General features: G+C 44.5%; 1 protein-coding gene across 1 annotated transcript in view; it reads right to left on the reverse strand.

The window, feature by feature from the left end:
* The window catches only part of DOCK11 (dedicator of cytokinesis 11), an 86,420-nt gene that overhangs the window by 49,945 nt on the left and 11,433 nt on the right, over positions 1-25,042 (reverse strand). The window contains exons 2-25 of the mRNA XM_070760033.1: positions 23,261-23,377; positions 22,389-22,478; positions 21,111-21,193; positions 20,689-20,758; positions 19,391-19,486; positions 17,176-17,310; positions 16,211-16,388; positions 15,216-15,295; positions 14,033-14,116; positions 13,309-13,449; positions 12,403-12,603; positions 10,782-10,904; positions 9,419-9,501; positions 8,805-8,927; positions 8,573-8,649; positions 7,477-7,667; positions 7,296-7,361; positions 5,233-5,325; positions 4,578-4,701; positions 3,552-3,673; positions 2,361-2,444; positions 1,466-1,555; positions 1,192-1,310; positions 122-191 (exon numbers count right to left, since the gene is read on the reverse strand). Coding sequence (XP_070616134.1) covers positions 122-191; positions 1,192-1,310; positions 1,466-1,555; positions 2,361-2,444; positions 3,552-3,673; positions 4,578-4,701; positions 5,233-5,325; positions 7,296-7,361; positions 7,477-7,667; positions 8,573-8,649; positions 8,805-8,927; positions 9,419-9,501; positions 10,782-10,904; positions 12,403-12,603; positions 13,309-13,449; positions 14,033-14,116; positions 15,216-15,295; positions 16,211-16,388; positions 17,176-17,310; positions 19,391-19,486; positions 20,689-20,758; positions 21,111-21,193; positions 22,389-22,478; positions 23,261-23,377 — 2,640 coding nt within the window. The remainder of the gene's footprint in view (positions 1-121; positions 192-1,191; positions 1,311-1,465; positions 1,556-2,360; positions 2,445-3,551; positions 3,674-4,577; positions 4,702-5,232; positions 5,326-7,295; positions 7,362-7,476; positions 7,668-8,572; positions 8,650-8,804; positions 8,928-9,418; positions 9,502-10,781; positions 10,905-12,402; positions 12,604-13,308; positions 13,450-14,032; positions 14,117-15,215; positions 15,296-16,210; positions 16,389-17,175; positions 17,311-19,390; positions 19,487-20,688; positions 20,759-21,110; positions 21,194-22,388; positions 22,479-23,260; positions 23,378-25,042) is intronic.

Raw genomic sequence — 25,042 nt, forward strand, 5'->3', positions numbered from 1 at the left:
CCCACACCAAAACAAAGGAGAGGGAATATTGATTGTGATGGCAAATTTATCCCCCTCTGGGTTCCCAAGCAAAAAAAAAGGCTGGCCAATGACCCAGAATGGAGTCCTTTCTCCAACTCACCTTGATGAAGGTCCGCAAATAGTGGTCAAGATTCTCCTCGTGGCACCTGGACACGATGTAGAGAAGGACCCTGCAGGAAGAGGGAGAACGGACACGCCTCGTTGCCAGGCCGAAGAGGAATCCCGTTTCCAGGATAGCCCCTCGCTTTCCTATCGGGGGGCCCAACTGGCTCGGTGGTGGACGTGGAAGGATGCTCGGTTGGGAAGGTCACCTGTTTCCTCCCACCCAGTTAACCAGGTGTGTTAGCTTCTCTACCTGACCTGGTTATGCCTGGTTAGAAACATAGAAGACTGACAGCAGAAAAAGACCTCCTGGTCCATCTACTCTGCCCTTCTACTATTTCCTGTATTTTATCTTAGGATGGATCTATGTTTATCCCAGGCATGTTTAAATTCAGCTCCTGTGGATTTACCCACCATGTCTGCTGGAAGTTTATTCCAAGCATCTACTGTTTCAATCAAATCATATTTTCTCATGTTGCTTCTGATCTTTCCCCCAACTAACCTCAGATTGTGCCCCCTTGTTCTTGTGCTCACTTTCCTATTAAAAACACTTCCCTCCTGAACCTTATTTAACCCTTTAACCTATTTAAATGTTTTGATCATGTCCCCCCTTTCCCTTCTGTCCTCCAGACTAGACAGATGGAGTTCATGAAGTCTTTCCTGATACGTTTTATGCTTAAGACCTTCTACCATTCTTGTAGCCGGTCTTTGAACCCGTTCAATTTGATCCATATCTTTTTGTAGGTGAGGTCTCCAAAACTGGACACAGTATTATTCCAAATGTGGTCTCCCCAGCGCTCTATATAGCAGGATCACAATCTCCCTCTTTCTGCTTGTTATACCTCTAGCTATGCAGCCAAGTATTCTACTTGCTTTCCCTACCACCTGACCGCAGTGTTCTGAAGTTTTTGCCAACACAGAACTGCCCATACAATGCTCACTTCTTCTTTACAGGTTAAAGCTTATATAGATTATTAAAGTTTATACATTGCTAGTGTGCTGAAAATATTCCCAAGGCAGAGAGGAAGTCAACCTGAAATAGGTGGTTTATCTGTGGCGCAAACTCACATAGTACTGTTGGTGGCCACTTCCTCCTCTTCCGGGTGGCGGGTGAGGACTCGGAAGAGTTGCGTAAGAATCACCGGCAAAAACTGTATCGTGACCTGAATCTCCATGGCGTGCAAACACTGAAACCAAGATACGTGGTTAGACTTCAAGAGGGCGCAAAGAAGGGAATCTGGTGGTGTTTGAGCCTTTCCTTGGTCCTTCTTTCCGTAAAAGTGACCACGTTTGCGTTCTCCCCAAAAGATCAAACACACACCCTTGTCCGGACTCGGCTCACCTTCAGATATTTCACAAGTTCTCCTGGTGTTCCTTTGGCACCGCCTTGAATTGTCTGGCAATACTGGAAGAATTTATGCAAGTGACGATCCTGGAATGAGAGAAACACAGAAACATAGAAGACTGACAGCAGAAGAAGACCTCCTGGTCCATCTAGTCTGCCCTTATACTATTTCCTGTGTTTTATCTTAGGATGGATCTACGTTTATCCCAGGCATGTTTAAATTCAGTTCCTGTGGCTTTACCAACCACGTCTGCTGGAAGTTTGTTCCAAGCCTCTACTACTCTTTCAGTCAAATAATATTTTCTCACCTGGCTTCTGATCTTTCCCCCAACTAACCTCTGATTGTGCCCCCTTGTTCTTGGGTTCACTTATTAAAAACATGTCCCTCCTGAACCTTATTGGACCCTTTCACATATTTAAATGTTTTGATCATGTCCCCCCAGATTGGGGTGATGGGGAGAGTCATAACTGCCCTGTTTTCAAGACCTATTTCTCTGGGGTTGCAAAAAGGCCCCTCTGAAGGCTGGTCTTGCACCCATGTTTCTTTATCTAATAAAACGTCTATGGCCGCCAACTTATTCTCGGTGACCCCAGGTGCAAGAACAATAGAAATTCCAGCGTGAGAACAATAGAGCAGCAATAACCTTCGACCCCCTCGGTGACAACAGTCAAATGAGCCACTTGATGGTCTCCATCCCACGCTGGGGTCTTCAGGCCCCTTGGCAGAACCAGGGAACTTCTGGGCCTCGGGAAAGAGTGTGAATGTGGGAGCCAGTCTCATCCCCTTTGGGGATGATGTTCCAGATTGAAGGAGCCACCACGGAGGAGGCCCCTTTCCTTCTTCTTGGTCTTACCAGATGGACCTCCTTAGGCGAGGGGACATGTAACATACCTGTGTATATATGGTGGACTCCAAGTGCAGCTTCAGCTTGAAGAGGGCCTTAGCTCCATCCACCCACTTGATGTCACTATTTGGCTGGAGAGCCAAAAGAAGAAAGAGACATTTTTGAAGGTTGGGGGTTTGTCTAAACTAGTCTGGGCTGCCTGACCAGTCAGTTTGACCCAACTGGTGTTGACAGAAGCCATTTAGGTTGACTCCAGAAATGGGCCCGCGCAAGAGAGAGAAAATCTCTTAACTTATGTGGGGAGGAAAGTATTTCTTTTATTTAAAAAAATAATATTTCTTATTTAGAGAGAAAATAACGAGAAAAGTATTTCCAAGGAAAGAAAAACCCCAGTTCCTCCAATTCTGCAGCCAAGAAAGAATTAGAATGACACAAACAAAGCCGGCCAGTTCTTTGTGGGTTTTGCAAAGCACATCTTGTTGACATAAACACTATTTTCCAGGAAGTGGGATAAAGGCAAAGCCTTCATGGGCGTTTGCAACAGGAGGGGCAGTTATGACCTATAAAGCCCTACATGGCATCGGACCAGAATACCTACGGGACCGCTTTCTGCCGCACAAATCCCAGTGGCCGATTAGGTCCCACAGAGTTGGCCTTCTCCGGGTCCAGTTGACTAAACAATGTTGTTTGGCGGGCCCCAGGGGAAGAGCCTTCTCTGTGGCGGCCCCAGCTCTCTGGAATTAACTCCCTCCGGAGATTCGAACTGCTCCCATCCTCCTCGCCTTCTGCAAAACTCTGAAGACCGACCTACCTACCTATGTCGCCAGGCATGGGGTAATTGATGTACTGTATTCCCTTGTTGACTAGTAAGATTTATGTGTGGTATGATTGGGTAGTATTGACTGTTTTTAAATGATAGTTAGCTTTTTATTATTGGATTTGTACTACATCGTTTATTGTTGTTGTGAGCCACCCCAAGTCTTTGGAGAGGGGTGGCATACAAATCTAATAAATTATGATGATGATGATGATGATGATGATGATGATGCTCCTCCTCGATAACGTGCCAGTGCAGCAGGGGCTGGAAACTTGGCTAAGTAACTTTGAGATACCTGCCTGGTTGGGTGCAACCTCTCTGGATTGGCTCCGCACCCTGTTTGGAAAAGTGACAAAGGCAGCATCCCAAACCACATGGGGGTCGTCCTCCTTATGTCAAAGCCATCTCAGAGCAACCTCACCTTTCGGGCCTCGGTATCTCCAGCGTTCAGGTAGCCGGCTGGCAGGTTGGCCGAGACTGGGAGCTGCTGCTCCGAGGTGATAATCAGCCCGTCTTTCAGCAGAGGAAGCCAAGCAAAGCCAACTGTGGGGACACGAGAAGACACAGCTGCAGAAGGTTTAGGTGGCACCTTCAGCTCATATAGAAACATTAGAAGACTGAGGGCAGAAAAAGACCTCATGGCCCATCTAGTCTGCCCTTATACTATTTCCCGTATTTTATCTCAGGATTGATCTGTGTTTATCCCAGGCATGTTTACATTCAGTGACTGTGGATTTACCAACCACGTCTGCTCGAAGTTTGTTCCAAGCATCTACTACTCTTTCAGTGAAATAATATTTTCTCACGTTGCTTCTAATCTTTCCCCCAACTAACTTCAGATTGTGTCCCCTTGTTCTTGGGTTCACTTTCCTATTAAAAACACTTCCCTCCTGAACCTTATTGTACCTTTGAACATCTTTAAATGTTTCGATCGTGTCCCCCCTTTCCCTTCTGTCCTCCAAACTCTACAGATTGAGTTCATTAATATCTTTCCTGATCAGTTTGATGCTTAAGACCTTCTACCATTTTTGTAGCCCATCTTTGGACCCTTTCAATTTGATCCATATCTTTTTGTAGGTGAAGTCTCCAGAACTGAACACAGTATTATTCCAAATGGGTCTCACCAGCGCACTATACAGTGGGGTCACAATCTCCCTTTTCCTGTTTGTTATACCTCTAGCTATGCAGCCAAGCATTCTACTTGCTTTCCCTACCGCCCGACCGCACTGCTCACCCATTTGGAGACTGTCAGAAATCATGACCCCCAAATCCTTCTCTTCTGAAGTTTTCACTAACGCAGAACTTCCAATACAAGACTCTATTGAAGTCCACAAGTCTTAAAGTTGCCAAGGTTGGAGACCCCTGCCCTAAATGGTCATTCATTTGGGGATCCAGGCAGTTGGGAGTTGAAGTCCAGAATCCTGGGGGAAGGAGAGGCTTTCGGTACCTGTGGTTTCCACGATGTCCTGTTTTTTCGCCGTCCCCTTTGTGTTAATTTCGCAGCTGATGTGATAGAAAGTGAAGAGCAAGTGGTGCTTGTGATGGAGGTGGATCGGAAGTTGGATTTTGATCTACACAACAGGAGGAGAAGGGAGGCTAAATTCTCCCGTGATTTCATTTAAAAAAAACCCCCAAACCAAAGATGATCAGCTTTTTGTCTTGTCCGGCTGGGGGGATACTGGGAGCCGAAGTCCACCCATCTTCCTTCCTTCCTTCCTTCCTTCCTTCCTTCCTTCCTTCCTTCCTTCCTTCCTTCCTTCCACTTCCATGCCACCCAATCGCAAAGGACCCAGGGCAGCTTACCCCAATATAAAATACAGGACAATAAAAAGAAGTCAAATATAAAACTAAGTTATAAAACCATTAATTAAAACCCCAATAAACATGATAAACTAACCCATCATATATACAAAACATTCATACAATCTGGCCATAGTTGTTGTTGGTTAAAGTTTCCAAGTTTGAAAAACTTGGATCAAAAATCGAAGGAAGATCCTTAAGTTGTATCAACAGGAAACAATCTATTTTCTCCTTATTTCCATGAAGGCTCAAGAGAATCAGCCATCTGCTTCTCCTCTCATGGTTATTTTTTCCCCCCTCACCTCGTCGTAAAACTCGGGGCTCTGGTTGTGGTGCAGGACACAAGCGTAGGCATGCGAGGTGAAGAGAGGCCCTCCAGGTTTGCCATAGAAGCACTGCAGGACGTAACAAGAACACAGGGAGGCTTGAGAGGAAGAAGAAGACTCAAAACATAGACACATAGAAGATTGACGGCAGAAAAAGACCTCATGGTCCATCTCGTCTGCCCTTATACTATTTCCTGTGTTTTATCTTAGGATGGATCTATGTTTATCCCAGGCAGGTTTAAATTCAGTTCCTGTGGATTTAACAACCACATCCGCTGGAAGTTTGTTCCAAGCATCTACGACTCTTTCAGTAAAATATTTTCTCAGCTTGCTTCTGATCTTTCCCCAACTAACCTCAGATTGGCCCCCCTTGTTCTTGGGTTCACTTTCCTATGGGACCTTGGAGGTCTTCTAGTCCAACCCCCTGCTTGGGCAGTTCAGAGATGGCTATCCAACTTCCTTTGCAACCCTGCTCAGTTCAGTCTTATCAGAATTGGGGCCCAAGAAGGGGAGATCTTATCACACCAGATCCCACTGCCGGGATTCAGATGATGGCAAAAAGATCTCCCGATTCCAAGCTGGCCAGATGTAGAAGCTCAAGGTTGAAGAGGTCCAACCAAGGTCAACTAGCTCCCTCTAGTGGGAATTCTGGACCACTTGATGGACATTTGTATATTAATCGGATTTATATCCCGTCCCTCTCCGAAGACTCGGGGCGGCTTACAACATATAGGAAAACTAAAAATATAATATAACAATGTATGAGTTACATATATCCAGAAATTTAAGAATATTTAAACAACATTTTTTTTCAAATTATGCACTGAATTTGGTTATTTTAATTATATAAATTGTTTTACTAATGATCAAGATAAGGCGGTAGGAATGATGACAGATAAATACATATGGAGAATTCAATAACCGAAATGACTTTGTTTACCAATTATATTTGCCAAAACAAGAAAACAAAAGAATACAAGGAGGGTGTTTGATGGAATATTGTTTTTGTAAATGTATTTATATTGTTATGTGTATGCATTCATTTTTCTTTCTTTTTCTCTCTGCTCTTTTTTCCTTTGGGGAGGGGCAGCATACAAATCTAATAAATTATTATTATTATTATTATTATTATTATTTTCTTTGTTATTATTGTTTGTATGTCTATATTCTTTTTAAGTTTTAAACCTTAATAAAAACTTTTTTTTTAAAAAAGGAAACCATATACATCCTAAATTTAATTAATTAAAATTGATAATCTAAAAACACTCTCCTACCCATCCAGTCAACAATCTTTCAATCTGGGTGGCTCAGTGAGACTGGACATTTAGTCTTCTGAGCTTTTGGACTCGTGCTGGAGCCCATCTTCAGGGAAGCTTTGAAACAGTCCAGTAGAGAGGACTCCCCTGAGGATGGGCTCCAGCACGAGTCCGAAAACTCAGAAGACCAAATCTCTGGTTCCGGTGACCGACTGAAAAGGGATCCTGCAGTTGTGAATTTGAACCCTAGAGGATAATTCGTAGGGGTGCTCTAAATCAGGGGTCTCCAACCTTGGCAACTTTAAGATTTGTGGACTTCAATTCCCAGAGTTTTGCTGGCTGACGAACTCTTGGAGTTGAAGTCGCCAAGTCTTAAAGTTGGCATGGTTGGAGACCCCTGCCCTAGATGATCATTAATTTAGGAACCCAGGCAGTTGGGCAGGTTGAATGGAGACCCAATTGGGCCTCTTGACAAAGGTCCAAGCCTCCTCTGTGCCAAGCGCTTGCAAAACTCGGGAAGCCCCCCATCGCCAGGACTAGAGACCAACTGGCAGGTAGACAGGACCTTCCAAGGGGAAGGAGATCACTCATCTGGCCCAGAGGTTGGAGCATAAAGGACAGGGAGGTTCCAGAGATGGAGTGAGCCCCATATGGCAGCAGAAACCCGACACAGGGAGCCAGGGGGCCACTTGCCACCTCAGCACCAGGAGGGACAAGAGGCCAGAAGAACAGGACCATCTTCTTGTGAAGCCATCTCTTCCTTGGGCATCGCTCTGGAGTTACCTTCAAGGCTTTGGTGTCTCCTTCGTCAGAGTCCTTGAATTCCACCCGGATGGCGATGTTCCTTGCCTGGAAGAGTGACCCACAGGTGGGTCCAAGAGAACAGTCAGGGCCCAATTTTTGCCACGAGGAAGCCCTCCCCAGCCCCTTTTGGGTGTCCGTCCAGTGAGGTCTCCTTACTCACCTTGGCGAACGTCTTCTGGCCATCGTACTTCAGATGCAAAGGGTAGACGTAGAGACGGTTTCTGTAGGTGGTGAACGGGCAGCAGTACTTGGCCACCTCGGGCACAAACTCTTCGACCTCGAGAGCCACACCATCATGCCGTTCCTGTCCCTCAAAGGGCTTGATGGGGATGAAATCGGCCGTGACGCAGTCTGGCAGAGGAGAAGAGGCAGCACATGGTGACGGTGCACCCACTTTGGACAAGCAAAGCCGATGGGAGAAGTTGGGTTTTCTTATTAACAACTGTGGCATCAAGGTTGTGAAATCTGAGACGACTTGCTTAATAGCCACATCACTTAGAAGTTCTGGACACAGTTGTCATCATAACTTGGAGACTAGCTGTATATTGGTTTGACAGCTTGAAGGGAACTGACAACTGTCCATCTCCAGAATACGCAAAGTGAATTTTCAAACCATGGTTTTTGTTAGTAACTATGGTTAATGGCAAAGTGACGGGAGACTTGGTAGCTCTCTCTCCCTTTCTCTCAGAGTAACCAACCAACCAACCAACCAGCCAGCCAGCCAGCCAGCCAGTCAACCAATCAATCAATCAATCAACCAGCCAGCCAGTCAACCAATCAATCAACCAGCCAGCCAACTAATCAATCAACCAGCCAGCCAACCAGTCAACCAATCAACCAGCCAGCCAGCCAGTCAACTAATCAATCAACCAGCCAGCCAGCCAGTCAACCAATCAATCAACCAGCCAGCCAGTCAACTAATCAATCAACCAGCCAGTCAACCAATCAATCAACCAGCCAGCCAGTCAACCAATCAATCAACCAGTCAGCCAGTCAACCAATCAACCAACCAGCTAGCCAGTCAACCAGCCAATCAACCAGCCAGCCAGCCAACCAACCTGCCAGTCAGCCAGTCAACCAATCAACCAACCAGCCAATCAACCAATCAATCAGCCAGCCGACCAACCAACCAGTCAACCAACCAGTCAGGCAACCAACCAGTGGCTTAGAAACAAGGTTAGATGAGGGAAATTCAAGCTGATGAATAGCAGAAAGCAACGGTCCCACGTTCCTCCCCATTTCTCCTCTATCCTTACTTGAGAGCTCCAATGGGACACACTCCAGCGTCACATTCAGTTGGCCAGGTATCACTTGTAGTTTTGTCTTCTCTGGTCTGCACAGGAAACAAAGGACCACTCAGAAGACAAACCAGGCAGCCCAGCTCAACAATGCTGGGATGAAAAAATCCGGCTCATCCATTTTCTGCAGCCCAGAATTTTTCTTTGGGCCCCGTTGTGCAGAAGGACCCCCCTGCCCCACCAGCCTTACTTCTTATACTCGGCCAAGAACTTCAGGAGGTCCTCCGTGGAGAGTTTGCTGCTCTCTTGCTTATAGAGCGGCGAGAACTTCCCATCCAGGTCCAAGGTGCCTTGGGAGTCTTTGAAGACAGACCTGGAGAGAGAAAAGGACTTACATTTGAGCGACATTCCCACCTACTCAAGGAAACCTCATAGGCTACCAGGCAAATACCCAACGTTAGAATTTATGGAGCTCCAGGAGTTTTGGCCAGGAAGCAGATGCTGAAGCACCACCAGGAAACAGAATGCAAAGAGTTGGTTGGTATAAGGTGGCTTGGTGTTCTTCATTATATAAGCCACCTTCCACCCGTCTTAGCTAGGTTCTGGAGATGTGTTTGGATGGCAAAGGAAGCCCTGTGGGTTGTGGCTTACAAAAGGCCAGCAAACTTCCAGGGATGGAGATTTCAACCAGGATGAGTAGAAGAAGCAATATCCTGGAAGAGCAAAGTCAACATGAAGAACCTTCAAATGCCACCTTCAGTTGGTCCTGGAAGCGATTTGGGCAAGCGGTTTGGCTCCTGGCATCTTCCACTCATGGGAAGGGAGACACGTTGGCATTGGCATCAACTCAAGAAGCAGTCTCACCTGACCGCCCAACCAAAGGGCATCCGGTATCGTCCAAGGCGGCTACACACCACCTTCGCCAACTTGTGGACCTTCTGAGCTGCCTGCAGAAGAAGGAAAAGAGATCAGATGTGGCAAGGTTCCCCCACCAAGATAAGCCCATTAAATGCTCTAGGTGAGCACCGAGAACATCTGAAACATCTCCAATGGCTCACCATCACCTCCAGGAAGAGTACAAGTGGGCAAAAGGTGCCATGTGATGCTCAGTAAATAAATTCTCCCTCCGCATCTCTATCCCCAGACCAAGAGATGCTGCCTGTCTTGTCCATTTTTAACTCTCCATCCCTTCATAACTTGATCTAGGAGCCACATTATTAAGGTAGAACATTCATAACATGCATTCCATGCACTGCACTAAGATATGGCTTTTGTGATCTGGGTACGTCAGCTCCGATTTGTAAACCATCAATGGGTAGAACCTCAGAATTCAGGCAGTCATTATTGCCTCTTATGTGCTCAACCCCTGGTGTCATCTCAACAGGATGTTTCCTGCCCTTCCTGGTGTAATGCAAACTGGAGGAGCTTTAGAGCAGGGGTCCTCAAACTTGTCAACTTTAAGACTTATGGACTTCAACTCCCAGAATTCTCCAGCCAGCTATGGGAGTTGAAGTCCACAAGTCTTAAAGTTGCCAAGTTTGAAGGCCTCTGCTTTAGAGGATGGGAGGTCCTCTGTTAGGACTCTGTCCACAACTGTTGGGTTGGTAATATGTTGACTGCAATATTGTGAACTGCCACAAGTGAGTGCTAGAGTTTATAGCTTATTTCTCTTGAGTCATCCTCTGGCTACTCACTGCTACTCTGCAATGTCTCTGTATTGTAGTTATGTATCTCAGCTAAAATGTGTTTAGGCTTGATATCTTTGTTGATTATGACAAAGACTACTAGTAAGAAAGACTATGTAATTGGTAATATGTGGATTGTTATTCTGATTTTTTATTTATTTATTTATTTATTTATTTATTTGTTTATTTGTTTATTTATTTATTTATTTATTGGATTTGTATTCCGCCCCTCTCCGCAGACGCGGGGCGGCTAACAACAATGATAAAAAACAACATGTAAAAATCCAATTTAATAAAACAACTAAAAACCCTTATTATAAAATATAGATTTAGATTGTTTATTTCAATATGTTATTTCTCAAACTTTAATTCAAGTTAATGTATCTGTGTGTGGATGAGTAGTTACTCACAACTAATCTCAATCTAAAAGTTTCTGTCTGTGTACAACCTTGACAAACAAGGAACAATCTGCGCATACGTTAACACATGCATTGCCTTCTTTCATCCCAAAGCACGTTGTCCATGCCATGAAATAGATGTACCTTTGCAGGATCTGAATTCTTGACGTACGGCTCTACGCTGTGGGCAATGCTCCCTTGAAGCACCTTCTCCACCCGGGCAACGAGAAAAATTTCCGGATGTGGGTCGGTCACCGAGAAGACCCCCTTGGTGTAAAAAGAGAAACAGAACATCAGACCCTACAAAGCCCCTAAAGATAATAATAATAATAACAACAGAGTTGGAAGGGACCTTGGAGGTCTTCTAGCCCAACCCCCTGCTTACACAGGAAACCCATTGTTGGAGCAACCACAACTTGTGGAGGCAACTTCTGTTCCACTGATCAACCGTTCTGACTGTCAGGAAATCCCTCCTTAGTTCTAAGTTGCTTTTCTCCTTGTTTAGTTTCCACCCATTGCTTCTTGTTCTACCCTCAGGGGCTTTGGAGAATAGCCTGACTCCCTCTTCTTTGTGGCAACCCCTGAGATATTGGAAGGCTGCTATCATGTCTCCCCTGGTCCTTCCTTCCTTCCTTCCTTCCTTCCTTCCTTTATTTCTTTTTCTTTAGAGAATAGCTTGACTCCTTCTTCTTTGTGGCAACCCCTGAGATATTGGAAGGCTGCTTTTATGGCTCCCCTGGTCCTTCTTTTCATTAAACTAGCCATGCCCAGTTCTTGCAACCGTTCTTCATATTTTTTTCGCCTCCAATCCCCTAGTCATCATTGTCGCTCTTCTCTGCACTTTTTCTAGAGTCTCAATGTCTAGAAATGTCTAGAGATGGACAAGACAATGTGAAGACCACTGTTTGTGTCTCAGCTAGAAGCTCAGGCCGGCACAAAAAATATTTTAATCCAGTTGAGTCTGTCCTTACCTGAGAGAGAATTCCAACTTCAACCAACTCTCTCTTAAGTAAGGACAAAAGGGCTCCCAACAGGTGGCGGTGCTCACCTACAAAGCTGCTGAGTTGTAAAATACTTTGATGGACATCTATCCTGTGTATCAGGGTATAATTCGCAATCTGATTCCTACTATTTAATCGGGTGAACAAGTGTCTGTAAGAAGCAATCTTGTCCTGGCTTTGCAATAGGATGTCATTCAGAGGTGGGTTTCAGCAGGTTCTGGTCAGTTCTGGAGAACCGGTTGTGGAAATTTTGAGTAGTTGGGAGAACCATCAAATGCCACCTATGACCGGCCCAAACACAGACCGGTCATTGGGGAGCAAGAATAAATCTGTGGTTTAATCTTGGGTTCTGCTAGAAGATTTTCCTCTGGCATGAAGTTAACTTCAGAGAACTAAATAGCACACTGCTCCCTGATAGGTTTAATTTTATTTATTTATTTATTTATTTACTTACTTACTTACTTACTTATTTAATTTGTATGCCGCCCCTCTCCGTAGACTCGGGGCGGCTCACAACAGTACTAGAAAACAATATATAAACAATATATAATACAAATCTAATAATTAAAACTAAAAACCCATAACCCATAATTTAAAAAACATGCACAAAACATACCATACATAAACAGTATAGGCCTGGGGAAGTTATCTCAGTTCCCCCATGCCTGACGGCAGAGGTGGGTTTTAAGGAGTTTACGAAAGGCAAGGAGGGTGGGGGCAGTTAATCCAGCTACCTATTTCCTTCTGAGGTCGGGTGGACTCACCTGCTTTATGTAGCGCAAGTCGGACTCGTCCAGGCCTTGGAAGGATCGGCTGTGGATGGGGCTGTTTCCAGGCTGTTGGTCAAAAGAGTTGTGCAGCATCTCCCGCACGGGGCCAGGATTTAAGTCCACGTGGAAATCTGCTGAGACCTTGCAAGAGTTTTTCAGGTCGAAGAGAGCCAGACTGAGGAAGAATGGCTCGACCTGGGAAGACAAAAGAGGATCCTATGGTTGACCTCAATCAGACGTTCTACCAAAGGAAATGTTGGATTTTAAAGGAAAACAAGGGGTTGCTTTGAACTTTGGCATCGGAAGAGGCTCCTGAGAACATCAAGGCAGGGTTGACCAGACTCAAGTGGACACATGATGTGAAGACCCAGCTCGGTGAAGAAGGCTGTTTTGCTGGGAAAGGTGGAAGGAAAGAGGAGAAAAGGATCGCTAGACAGGTGGAGGGACCTTAGGCGCAACAGTGATGAGTGCATTGGAAGATTTGAAGGACCAAGTTGGGGACAGATCACCTGGATGAACATCTACGTGTTGAGTCAACAATGACTTGTTGGCATATAGTCAATGCCTGGCAGGGGGCATCGTAGGGGTCTCCAACTTTGGCAGCTTTAAGCTTGGAGGACTTCAACTCCCAGAATTCCTCGGCCAGCTGGGAATGGAAGTCCACAAGTCTTAAAGCTGCCATGGTTGGAGACTCCTCTTCTAGAAGACTGGTGGACTTTGATATGCTGTTGATTGGCTACTAGGAGAACATCTGCTGGACTAGATAGCCCGGGGCCTGATCTACCTGGACGTGACTTAGGTTCTTATGACACGTTGTAAGGATGGAGAAACCATTTGGGAGAGTAAATAAAAATTTGGAGAAATCTCTGGCAACAAAAACATATATGGGTGGCCGCCTACGTTGGAAGGGGGCTCCTTGGAGCTGTCATTCAGATGGGCCAGGAGGTTGAAGGTCAATGTGTGGCAGTTGAGCAGGAAGCGTGGCCGGCCCCTTTCTTCAAAGGCTTGGCTGTCCACCTCAAGTCCGGAGAAATCGAGCCTCTAGAAGAGAGAAAGGCGAAGGTGGAGAGTGGTCAAAGGAAGCTTTGGCGATTATGGTGTTTGGAAAGGAAGGACACAGGGCTCATATTTCCTTCCTTTTCCTCCCCTCTCCCTCTGCTTCTACTTCTCCTTCCTTGCTACTTTCCTTTTCCTTCCTTCCTCCTTCCCTCCCTCTTTGCTTCTCCTTCCTTCCTTCACCTTTTCATTGCATCTTCTTCCATCCCTCCTTCCTTTTCATTCCATCTCCTTCCTTCCTTCCTCTTTCTTTTCATTCTATCTCCTTCCTTCCTTCCTTCACATTTTCATTGCATCTTCTTCCATCCTTCCATCCTTTTCCTTCCATTTCCTTCCTTCCTTCCTTTCTTTTCAATCCATCTTTTTCCTTCCTTTCTTCCTTCCTTCCCCTTTCTTTTCATTCCATCTCCTTCCTTCACATTTTCATTGCATCTTCTTCCTTCCTTCCTTTTCATTCCATTTCCTTCCTTTCTCTTTCTTTTTATTCCATCTCCTTCCTTCCTTCCCTCCCTCCCTCCCCCCCTCCCTCCCCCCTTCCTTTTCATTCCATCTCCCCCTACCCCATTACCTGCACTTCTGGATCGAAGGAGAAGAGGTTCTGCCGGCCTTCGCTGCGGCTGAGTTTGCTAAGCTGCTCCGTTTCTCGGCCGTACTGAAAGAGAGCAGACGAGGGCGGAAGACTCTCTTCAGATCACAGAAACAGAGAAGACTGACGGCAGAAGAAGACCTCCTGGTCCATCTAGTCTGCCCTTATACTATTTCCTGTATTTGATCGTAGGATGGATCTATGTTTATCCCAGGCAGGTTTACATTCAGTTCCTGTGGATTGACCAACCATGTCTGCTGGAAGTTAGTTCCAAGCATCTATTACTCTCACCTCAAATCCTACAAACCAAATTTCAAATGACTCTCTGTTAACACAAAAACACATTAATTTTTTTAAAAAATTTATTAGATTTTTATGCTGCCCCACTCCAAGGACTCAGAGCAGCTCATAATTGTTAAATATCATATATACAAACTAAACCTAACCAAAAAAATACACTTTAAACAATTAACAGTAAGAGGTAGTATACATCCACTTTGGGAATTGAAACCATATGTCATTTGTTACTGAAATGTTAACTAGATAGTTGAAATATCTATTTCTTTTCTCTTTAATTTTTTTCTTTCTTTTCTACCTTTTGGCTTTTCCTATATTTCCATTCCTTTTCCGTCTGCTTTTTAATTTTATCTATCTATCTATCTATCTATCTATCTATCTATCTATCTATCTATCTATCTATCTATCTATCTATCTATCTATCTATCTATCTATCTATCTATTGGATTTGTATGCCACCCCTCAGGCCGGCTCACAACATATCAATAATAAAACAGTGTACAATAATACAATTGGGTCCAGTTAATATAGGTAGTTAGTTTAAAAACATTATAACATCAAAAACCATTATTTCATTCAAGTACAAAGCCATAAGTGTACTAAACATTCAGTGGCCAGAGGCTGGGATCTAATGACCCCAAGTCTGGCGGCATAAATAAGTTTTCAAATTGTTGCGAATTTGAATAAAGATTATTTAAAAAGAAGAAGAAGAAGAAACGATTCTCTCTCCTTGCAGCTTAAAACAGACCTTGGGTTTAGCTCTCGCTGCTGAAATACGCAGTCAGGAAGAGTTTTGCAAGGAGTGAGACGGGCAGGTCCAACATTGGCCCTTTCCAGCTGTTTCCCCGGCAGAAAAAGCCAAAGTTACCTTCATCAGCTCTGGGTGCAGGCTCCTTCCTAAGCTTTCCAAGATGTTCTCCAACTTTCCGTGGCTGCTGGACTCATCATCTGCCAAGACACACAAAGCAGATGTGGCAGAAGCACCTGGCCAGCACAGGTGTTGGTTTCCTCTTGAGGACCAGGGAGGCTGGGATGAAGGGCGGGGGGGCCGGCCAGGAAGGTCCCACCCCACCAGCAGGGCCACCAATCCAGCCACTCACAGATGCCACGTGGCCACCTGGGCCTTTTCCCTTCAGCTCCGCCCTGCTCTCTTATCCAACCTGCTTGGGATGCAGCCCAGCAACACAATCCCCAAAGAGGCGGGGTGTGTGTGTGTGTTTGTGTGTTTGTGGGGTGGGGTGATGCCGAAGGAAACCTGAACTTGAAATCCGGGAGGGGAAACTCTACTGTTTTTTCGACATGGTGACTTTGCTGAACTTAAAAGGATCTTGAGAAAAGCTTGTCTTAAGCTTTGGGGCGTTTGTGTTGGAAATAAAACATGTGTACAAAAAGGATGAGATCTAAACCAGCAACGGTGCCTTGGATCTGTCAAGAGATCCATCTACCACCATCCCCCTCCCTACTCTGTGTGTGGGTGGTGGTGGTTGTTAGTACTATGTACATAACTGGTTGGGTTTGGCAATATATAAACAAACTATCAGTGCATGTTTAAATGAATTATAACACTATAGCTTTAAGAGGTAGTGTTGATGTTAGCCACAAGAGGGAGCCAGAAGCATCTTTTTACATAGAAACATAGAAGTCTGACGGCAGAAAAAGACCTCATGGTTCATCTAGTCTGCCCTTATACTATTTTCTATAATCTCTTTAATCTCTTTTAATCTCTCTCCGATTACTCTCCTCTATTTCTGGTTTATCTATGTGACTATGCTGTAGAACTGTGTTTTCAAATGATGGCTTAATGTATTGTGTGTGTTTGTGTGTGTGGTTGCATCAAGGCCTGTCTCCATCGCAGGTCCTCACCAGGCATGAAGTCTGCTGCCTCCTTCTTCTCCGGCCCCAAGCCCTCCACGTTGGCCTGGATGACCTTCCGCAGAGTGGCCAGCCAGTCGCCCATCTCCGCCTCCGTCTCTGCAGCCAGGTAGTGGCTGTACTTATCCAGCATCTTCAGCTCAAAGGCATTTCGGCGCATCTTGGGGCACTTAGAAACATAACATAGAAGATTGACAGCAGAAAAAGACCTCATGGTCCATCTAGTCTGCCCTTATACTATTTTATGTATTTTATCTTAGGATGGATTTATGTTTATCCTAGGCATGTTTACATTCAGTTCCTGTGGATTTACCAACCACGTCTGCTGGAAGTTTGCTCCAAGCATCTACTATTCTTTCCGTCAAATAATATTTTTCCACATGGCTTCTGATCTTTCCCCCAACTAACTTCAGATTGTGCCCCCTTGTTCTTGTGTTCACTTTCCTATTAAAAACACTTCCCTCTTGAACCTTATTTAACCTTTTAACATATTTCAATGTTTTGATCCTGTCCCCCCTTTCCCTTCTGTCCTCCAGACTAGACAGATGGAGTTCATGAAGTCTTTCCTGGTCAGTTTTAGGCTTGAGACCTTCCACCCTTTTTGTAGCCCGTCTTTGGACCCCTTCAATTTGATCCATCTCTTTTTGTAGGGGAGGCCTCCAGAACTGGACACAGTATTATTCCAAATGGGGTCTCAGTTTACATTACTATCAATTTATATTACTATGAAAAAACCCAAAAAGTTGTGATTGGATGTGAACGCCTTATTCTACTGCAAGAGAGCCTCCTGCCTTTCCTCCTGGAACGGCTTCCACGGAGATTCACGTGGCAAAGAGGAGAAATAAATTGACTGACAGGAGGCAGTCAGGCAGAGCGGATCCATAGCAGATCCTCCCTAGCACGAATCTGCCCCTGGCGTTACAAAAACCTCTAGCAAACCCTTTGCAAGTCCTTACCTGCACAACGTCTATGCAAGAATCCAAGAAGATGCAGCCTTTGGATTCTTTGGAAATCTTCTCATCTTTGTAGGAATTGAGGATGTAAGAGCTGTCTGGAAGTTGGGTCAGGTAGAAGAACCTTCGCTTGAACACCTACGAAGAAAACGGAGAAATGAAATTCACTGCAGGACATGGCTGATCTTTCGATATGAATTCTGCTCGGTTCTGCTCGAGGTAGAATAGAATAGAATAGACTTACAATCCTGGGCCTAGAAAGCCTAGAACTACGGCGCCTAAAACACGATTTGAGTATTGCCCACAAGATCATATGCTGCAACGTCCTACCAGTCAATGACTACTTCAGCTTCAACCGCAACAACACAAGAGCACGCAACAGATTCAAACTTAATACGAACCACTCCAAACTTGACTGTAAAAAGTATGATTTCAACAATCGAGTTATCGAAGCATGGAACTCATTGCCGGACTCAATTGTGTCAACCCCTAACCCCCAACACTTCTCCCTTAGACTCTCCACGATTGACCTCTCCAGGTTCCTAAGAGGCCAGTAAGGGGCGTACATAAGTGCACTGGAGTGCCTTTCGTCCCCTGTCCAATTGTCTTTCCTTTCTTTCACCTATCTTATATATTCTCTTCCTTTCATATATCCTCTCCTCTAAGCCCACTTTCACCCTCTTTTATATTATCACATGTCTATTTTTCTTCCTATGTATTTGTGTATTGGACAAATGAATAAATAAAATAAAATAAAGAAAGAATAGAATAGAATTTTATTGGCCAAGTGTGATTGGACACACAAGGAATTTGTCTTGGTGCAGATGCTCTCAGCGTACATAAAATAAGATATACATTTGTCAAGAATCATGTGGTACGACACTTAATGATTGTCATAGAGGTCAAATAAGCAATGAAGAAGCAATATTAATAAAAATCTTCGGATATAAGCAACAAGTTACAGTCATACAGTCAACATGGGAGGAAGTGGGTGATAGGAATGATGAGGAACAGTTCAGTAGTGAGTTCTAAAACCCGTCGCTACCGGTTCGTGTGCATGGGACAGTTCTTTTTTAAAAAAATAATCTTTATTAAGTTTCTACATATTAAAAATAGAGAGAAAAGAAAAACAGTTTAAAGAAACAGAACATACAAAGAAAGAAAATACTAGAATGTGTAAAATGGAGCAAACTTACTTTAGAGCTACAGAACAAACAGGAAGAAGAATATTATACGGTGTGAGATAAATTTTATAATTGGACTGATGGAAAGTGAGAAATAGGATAAATGTAAATTAAACCCAAAATGGAGAAACCAAAGAAACAGAAAACAAATATGTTTTCATGTTCAATGTTTTTGCTGCATATTCTTGTTTGTTTTTTGTTGTCATTGTGTTTTGTTTTTGTTTTTAAAAAACGAATTATATAATTATATATATGTATGTATGTATGTATATAAAACTATATGAATTTGTCACCAGAAATCTCTAAATCCTACATGGGAAGAAACCCGAATATGCCGAGACCGTCATACCTGTACCCGTGAAAATCTATGTATCACATGTTTTTTGCTGAAATTTTAAAATTAAGGGAGACTAGGATGGCACCATTTCGGCCTTGTTCTGGCCTCATCAGCTAGCCACACTCTTACTGGGATTTGATCCGGCAGCTTCTGCCTTGTAAGGCAGAGAATTAACCTCTAGGCCACCAGACCTGATCCCTTCAGCTCTGTACCAGGGAGGGGCTATATGTTTTCTATGTCGGATCACCCTGGTATATTGAAGGAACGTCACAGCTCCTTTTGGCCTCTAGGCCCAACCCAGGGCCATTTCAAGGCAGCTAATTTATTCATAGCCAACAAACTACGTTCGGTATGGATCACATGTTTTTGCTGAATTTTTAAAGTTAAGGGAGACTAGGATAGATCTAGTTCGGCCTTGTTCTGGCCTCATCAGCTAGCCATACCCTTTACTGGGATTTGATCCTGGGGATTCTGCCTTGCATATATATATATATGTACATGTTATTTCCCAAAGGAAACTTGAATTCAAATTAGCATATCTGAGTGTGGCTGAGTACTTATTCACAACTAATCTCAATCTAAACGTTTCTGCGTGTGCACAACCTTGGTAAACAAGGGTCACTCCGCTCTTACATTCCCAGACCCCCTTTTTCCTCTTTATCCTGCAAAAAAGGAAACCCCAGCGCCCCCCTCTTACTTTCATGGTCACTGTGATGGTGCTGTTGACGTTGGCCTTGTACAGCCAGCCTTGTCGGATGACCCCACCCTTCTGGGAGCAGAGCGAGGAAGCGTCCTGGGAGACAGAAGAGACAAACCCATTGCAAGGGGAGAAGGGCTGCTGGGAGTTCAAGCTCTCCACGTAAAAGTGACAAGAAACAGTTTTTAATCAAAAGCAAACCCACAAAACACACATTACTTCTCTGGTTCAACACCAAAGCACCGTATCTCTTTGACGTATCCCTTTGGCATTCATTCATTCATTCATTCATTCATTTATTAGATTTGTATGCCGCCCCTCTCCATAGACTCGTTATGATTGAGTAGTATTGTCTGTTTTTTAATAATAGGGGGTTTTAGCCATATTTTTTAATTATTGGATTTGTTGTATATTATTTATTGTTGGTGTGAGCTGCCCCGAGTCTTCGGAGAGGGGCTGCATACAAATCTAATAAATAATAATAATAATAATAATAATAATAATAATAATAATAATAATAAATAATAATAATAATAATAATAATAATAATAATAATAATAATAATATTTTCAGAGTATAAGGCACACCCTTTTCCGCCCTAAAACAGGCTGATAATTTGGGTGTACCATTACGCTAAATGTAGCTTTTTCCCCCCAGCGGGACCAGCGCAATTTTGCTTGTGCACCTGTGTAGGAAGCAAATCCGCGCACGGTGCCACATGTACGCCCATGTTTCAGCATGCGCAGAAGCAAAAAAACCTCGCCAAAACACGGGTGCCCCTGCTAGCACTCACAAACTGCGACAGTGAGCCCACTTTCGCATTCCTGCTAGCAGCCCACTGCTGCACACATGCCACAGGTCAGTGGTGAAGCTTTTTTTCTTCGCGTGGCAAAAGAACATGTGCGTGCGCTATCGTGCATGTGTGAGTGCCCATACCCATAATTCAATGCCTGGGGAGGGTGAAAACAGCTTCCCCTGCCCCTCTGGAGGGTGGAAACGGCCTGTTTCCCAACTTCAGGTGGGCCCACTAAGCTCGTCTGTCGCCCCCTCCCCAGGTTCCAAATGCTTCTCTGGAGCCCAGAGAGGGTAAAAAACACCCTCCCCCATCCCTCCGGAGGCTCCTGGAAGCCAAAAACGCCCTCATGGAGCCTCTGTGCAAGCCAAAAATCAGGAGGATAATGCACCCATGCACGTTGGAGCTGAGCGAGGGCAATGGCTCACATGCCGACAGATATGGCTCCGCGTGCTACCTGTGGCACCCCTAGGTTCACCCTCATGGCACTAGTGTGACCTCTCACCTCATCTTTATCAAAGTCTTCATCCGTTTCAAAGAGGTGGCTTGGGACCTTCTCTGGCCTGAAGGATTTGCTAAAGTAAAAACAACAGGTTTTACTCCAGTTACACCATAATTAGAAAGCAAGCAAACAGGATACTAATAATTAACAAAGAAGGGATCCCTGGAGGCTGTTCTTGGGGTCCAACCAACCCACAGGGTGTCGTGATTTTGAGAAACACACAGTCCAAGGATTTCCAACACACACACCCCCACTCCAACACCCAGCCCAGTTGTTGGGTGGTCCACACATTCTACTAAACCCTTAATTGTTTCATTAAAGCGCTCAGATTCTCAGAGGCCGAGGCAAAACACACAGGCGTTGTGAGATCCCCTCCAAGCCTGGGCACGCAAGAAACACCCACCCCGGGAGGAAGGAGGCCTTACCACGGCAACGTTCGGAAATCACCGGAATAGTCGTCGTATTTGTAGTTCACGACGTGCCAATCTGAACTGTAGGCTTTAATGCACTGGAAAAGAAAATTAAACCCCGGGCGTTAATTGAGTTTGTGCGAAGGGCAGCAGCAGAGAAAGGCAGATGGAGGGGCTCAAATCCCCTGAGGAGCAGCAAGGAAATTGGAGGCATCTATTGACCAGTTACAACGGCACTGAAAAAAAACGACTTAGGGCCGTTTCCCACGCAGGATTTTACCCAGCATTTAAAGGCTCTTCAGTGGGGCATAATAATAATAATAATAATAATAATAATAATAATAATAATAATAATAATAACAACAACAACAACAACAGCAGCAACAACAACAATTTATTAGATTTGTATGCCACCCCTCTCCGAAGACATGAGTCACTTAAAAGGCAAAAAGGACAGAATGCCTTAATAATAATAATAATAATAATAATAATAATAATAATAATAATAATAACAATAACAACAACAATTTATTAGATTTGTTTGCTGCCCCTCTCCGAAGACATAAGAGTCACTTAAAAGGCAAAAAGGACAGAAGGCCTTTAAAAGCAGCACAGGGAAGATGAGCCCCCCAGGGTGTAAAAACGCTGCCACGTAGAACAATTGTGGTTGTTTGGGTTTCGTTTGGCCCTGAAAGAGTCATGCAAGGAAGTGAGTTTTTAAAGAAATGAAACGTGTGACTTGCTTCCTCTTTTTTACAGATGCTGAAGAGTGGCAGCTGCCCCGCCAAAGCCGCTGCTTCCTCTCGCGAGGCGGACTACAACTCCCATCATCCTTCTCTAGCCAGGATGGCTGGTGGTTGATGGGAGATTTCAAACATCACTTCCAGGGGGCTCAGAAGTGGAAAGGACTACACAGAAAATGAACAGGACTCCGTGGATGGAAACCCCCCTCCACTATTGCTCTGGTCTCATCTCTAACAATTATTTGGAGACCCCCAGCTGAAAATGGTTGGAAGGAAGTTTAATGTAGTTATGAAAAAAGCAAATAAAGTAGATTGTCAGAAACCAGGACAAAGAAAAGTTCTCCACCTCACCCACCCACTAGAGATGAACCTGCTGACTTAACGTCATTTATTTAGCTCATTTACGAGCTACCACCGGTCTTACTCTCAGAGAGACTCTCCTAGTCCCAAGGCCAGCGGTCCTTCTTCCACCCTTCTGGCCATGACCAACGGCCCAATCTAGGTTCTGACATCCCCCCTCCCACGCAGAAGAAGGGAGTTGAGGTCTCACCTCTTGGACAAAGAGACTTTGGGCCTTCTTCAAAGCGTCTTCTGGCACCGAGGAACGGAGGGTCCTCCTCTGGCGACGGATAACCGAGAGCTGGAAGGAAAGTTGGTTGGTGATTCCAGGAGGATTGAAGGCCCCTTGGGGGAAGGGAAGTTGGGGAGAGGTCTTCCCTTCCTGCTTGAGCTGGATGCTTTTCAGAAGCATCCATCCATCCCTCCCTCCCTCCAACTATCTATCTATCTATCTATCTATCTATCTATCTATCTATCTATCTATCTATCTATCTATCTATCTATTATAAAAACATGGAAACGTAGAAGATTGACGGCAGAAAAAGACCTTCATTCATTTAATTCAGGTCACAACAATATAAAATACAAAAAACAATTAAAAAGAAGTCAAATATACAATCTAAGAATAAAAACCAGATTAAAATCCATAATAAACTAAATAGTCAGCATACATATGTAACATTCATACAATTTGGGCATGATAGTTGTTAATTCAGGCCCCCCAGGCCTGCTGGCAAAGCCAGGTCTTTGTGGCCATGTGGAAGGCCAGGAGGGTGGGAGCAGTAGAGACCTTGAGGGGGGAGGAGTTGATTCCATAGAGCCGGGGCAGCCACAGAGAAGGCCCTCCCCAGTGGCCCCGCCAACTTTCATTGCTTAGTCGATGGGACTTGGAGGAGGCCAACTCTATGCGCTCTTATTGGTCTCGGAGAGTTATGTGGCAGCAGACGGTCCCGTAAATAAACTTAGTCCCAGGACTGCCCCGTTTCCCCCAGCCCATAGGGATAGGGCCTCCCAGAAATGAACTGTGTGTGGGGGGGGGGAGCACCTGCCTGACACCCCCCACAGCGATGGAGAGCAACTTACGGAGGCATCTTCCATGGGAAACATGAGCAGGTCCCGGAAGGGATCGCTGTAGATCTGCGCTTTCCGTTGGCTGATCACATTCTCGTAGTCCAATGGCTGGCTGACCTTCGTTTTTTCCTGGTGGGACAGAAGGAAGACACGTGCCTTGTTAGACCCACATCGAAACATAGAAGATTGACGGCAGAAAAAGACCTCCTGGCCAACCTTTATACTATTTCCTGATAGTATCTTAGGATGGATCTATGTTTATCCCAGGCATGCTTAAATTCAGTGACTGTGGATTTACCAACCACCTCTGCTGGAAGTTTGTTCCAAGCATCTACCCCTCTTTCAGTCAAATAATATTTTCTCATGTTGATCTTCCCTCCAGCTAACCTCAGATTGTTTCCCCTTGTTCTTGGGTTCATTTTCCTATTTAAAACACTTCCCTCCTGAACCTTATTTAACCTTTTCACATATTTAAATGTTTTCATCATGTCCCCCCTTTTCCTTCTGTCCTCCAGATTATACAGATTGAGTTCATGAAGTCTTTCCTGATCAGTTTTATGCTTTATTATTTTTACTTTTTAAAATATTTTAAAGTCTATAATAAATAAAATCTAGACTTTACAATTTGGGGTGGGTGGGCAATATAGCCTGCATTGTTTATTTATTTATTTATTTATTTATTGGATTTCTATGCTGCCCCTCTCTGAGGACTGCATGATAAATCATTGAAGTACAGTATATATGAAATTAATTTGTTAATGGAAAAAAAGCATGTACTAATTTATATACTTGAGACAAATTATATTGGTGTATAATTAATATAATATAAATATAGTGACTTTAATCCTAATATAACACTGATATCTGTATATACTACTAATTTAATTTTCTTTGATTTTCGTCTGTACTTACTATTGTGTTTTCTTTTTTAAAAGTGGAAAATTAATAAAAATATTTAAAAAGAAAAGAAATAAATTGAACAATCTGCCTATCATTGCCCTGCCTCCATGTGCTCTTTTTTCTTCCCAGGTTTCGCCAGCTGGTTCTTCCTTCGGGCAAGGAATTATGCCCTGTTCTCTGCCAGGCACTCTGATTAACCCGTGTTAAACCAACAAAGCACACAGCAATACCACAACGCCCTGTTGCCTACAATTAAAATAATATCTAGCGAAAAAGGAACCGGTTTCTGTGGTCTGAAGGTGGAGATGCCAGGCACAACCCCTCGGCCACACGGCTGGTGACCCTTCTCCTTTCTCTGTTCTTGGATGAAGCACGATGCCTGGTGCACCAGTTGCGGCCCTACCTGGACCGGGACTCACTGCTCACAGTCACTCATGCCCTCATCACCTCAAGGTTCGACTACTGTAACGCTCTCTACCTGGGGCTACCTTTGAAAAGTGTTCGGAAACTTCAGATCGTGCAGAATGCAGCTGCGAGAGCAGTCATGGGCTTCCCCAAATATGCCCATGTCACACCAACACTCCGCAGTCTGCATTGGTTGCCGATCAGTTTCCGGTCACAATTCAAAGTGTTGGTTATGACCTATAAAGCCCTTCATGGCATTGGACCAGAATATCTCCAGGACCGCCTTCTGCTGCACAAATCCCAGCGACCAGTTAGGTCCCAGAGTTGGCCTTCTCCGGGTCCCATTGACAAAACAATGTCATCTGATGGGACCCAGGGAAAGAGCCTTCTCTGTGGCGGCCCCAAATCTCTGGAACCAGCTCCCCCCGGAGATTAGAACTGCCCCCACCCTCCTTGCCTTCGAGTCTTCGGAGAGGGGCGGCATACAAA

Source organism: Erythrolamprus reginae, chromosome 8, assembly GCF_031021105.1.
Source record: "Erythrolamprus reginae isolate rEryReg1 chromosome 8, rEryReg1.hap1, whole genome shotgun sequence".
In the NCBI taxonomy this organism is placed as follows: domain Eukaryota; kingdom Metazoa; phylum Chordata; class Lepidosauria; order Squamata; family Dipsadidae; genus Erythrolamprus; species Erythrolamprus reginae.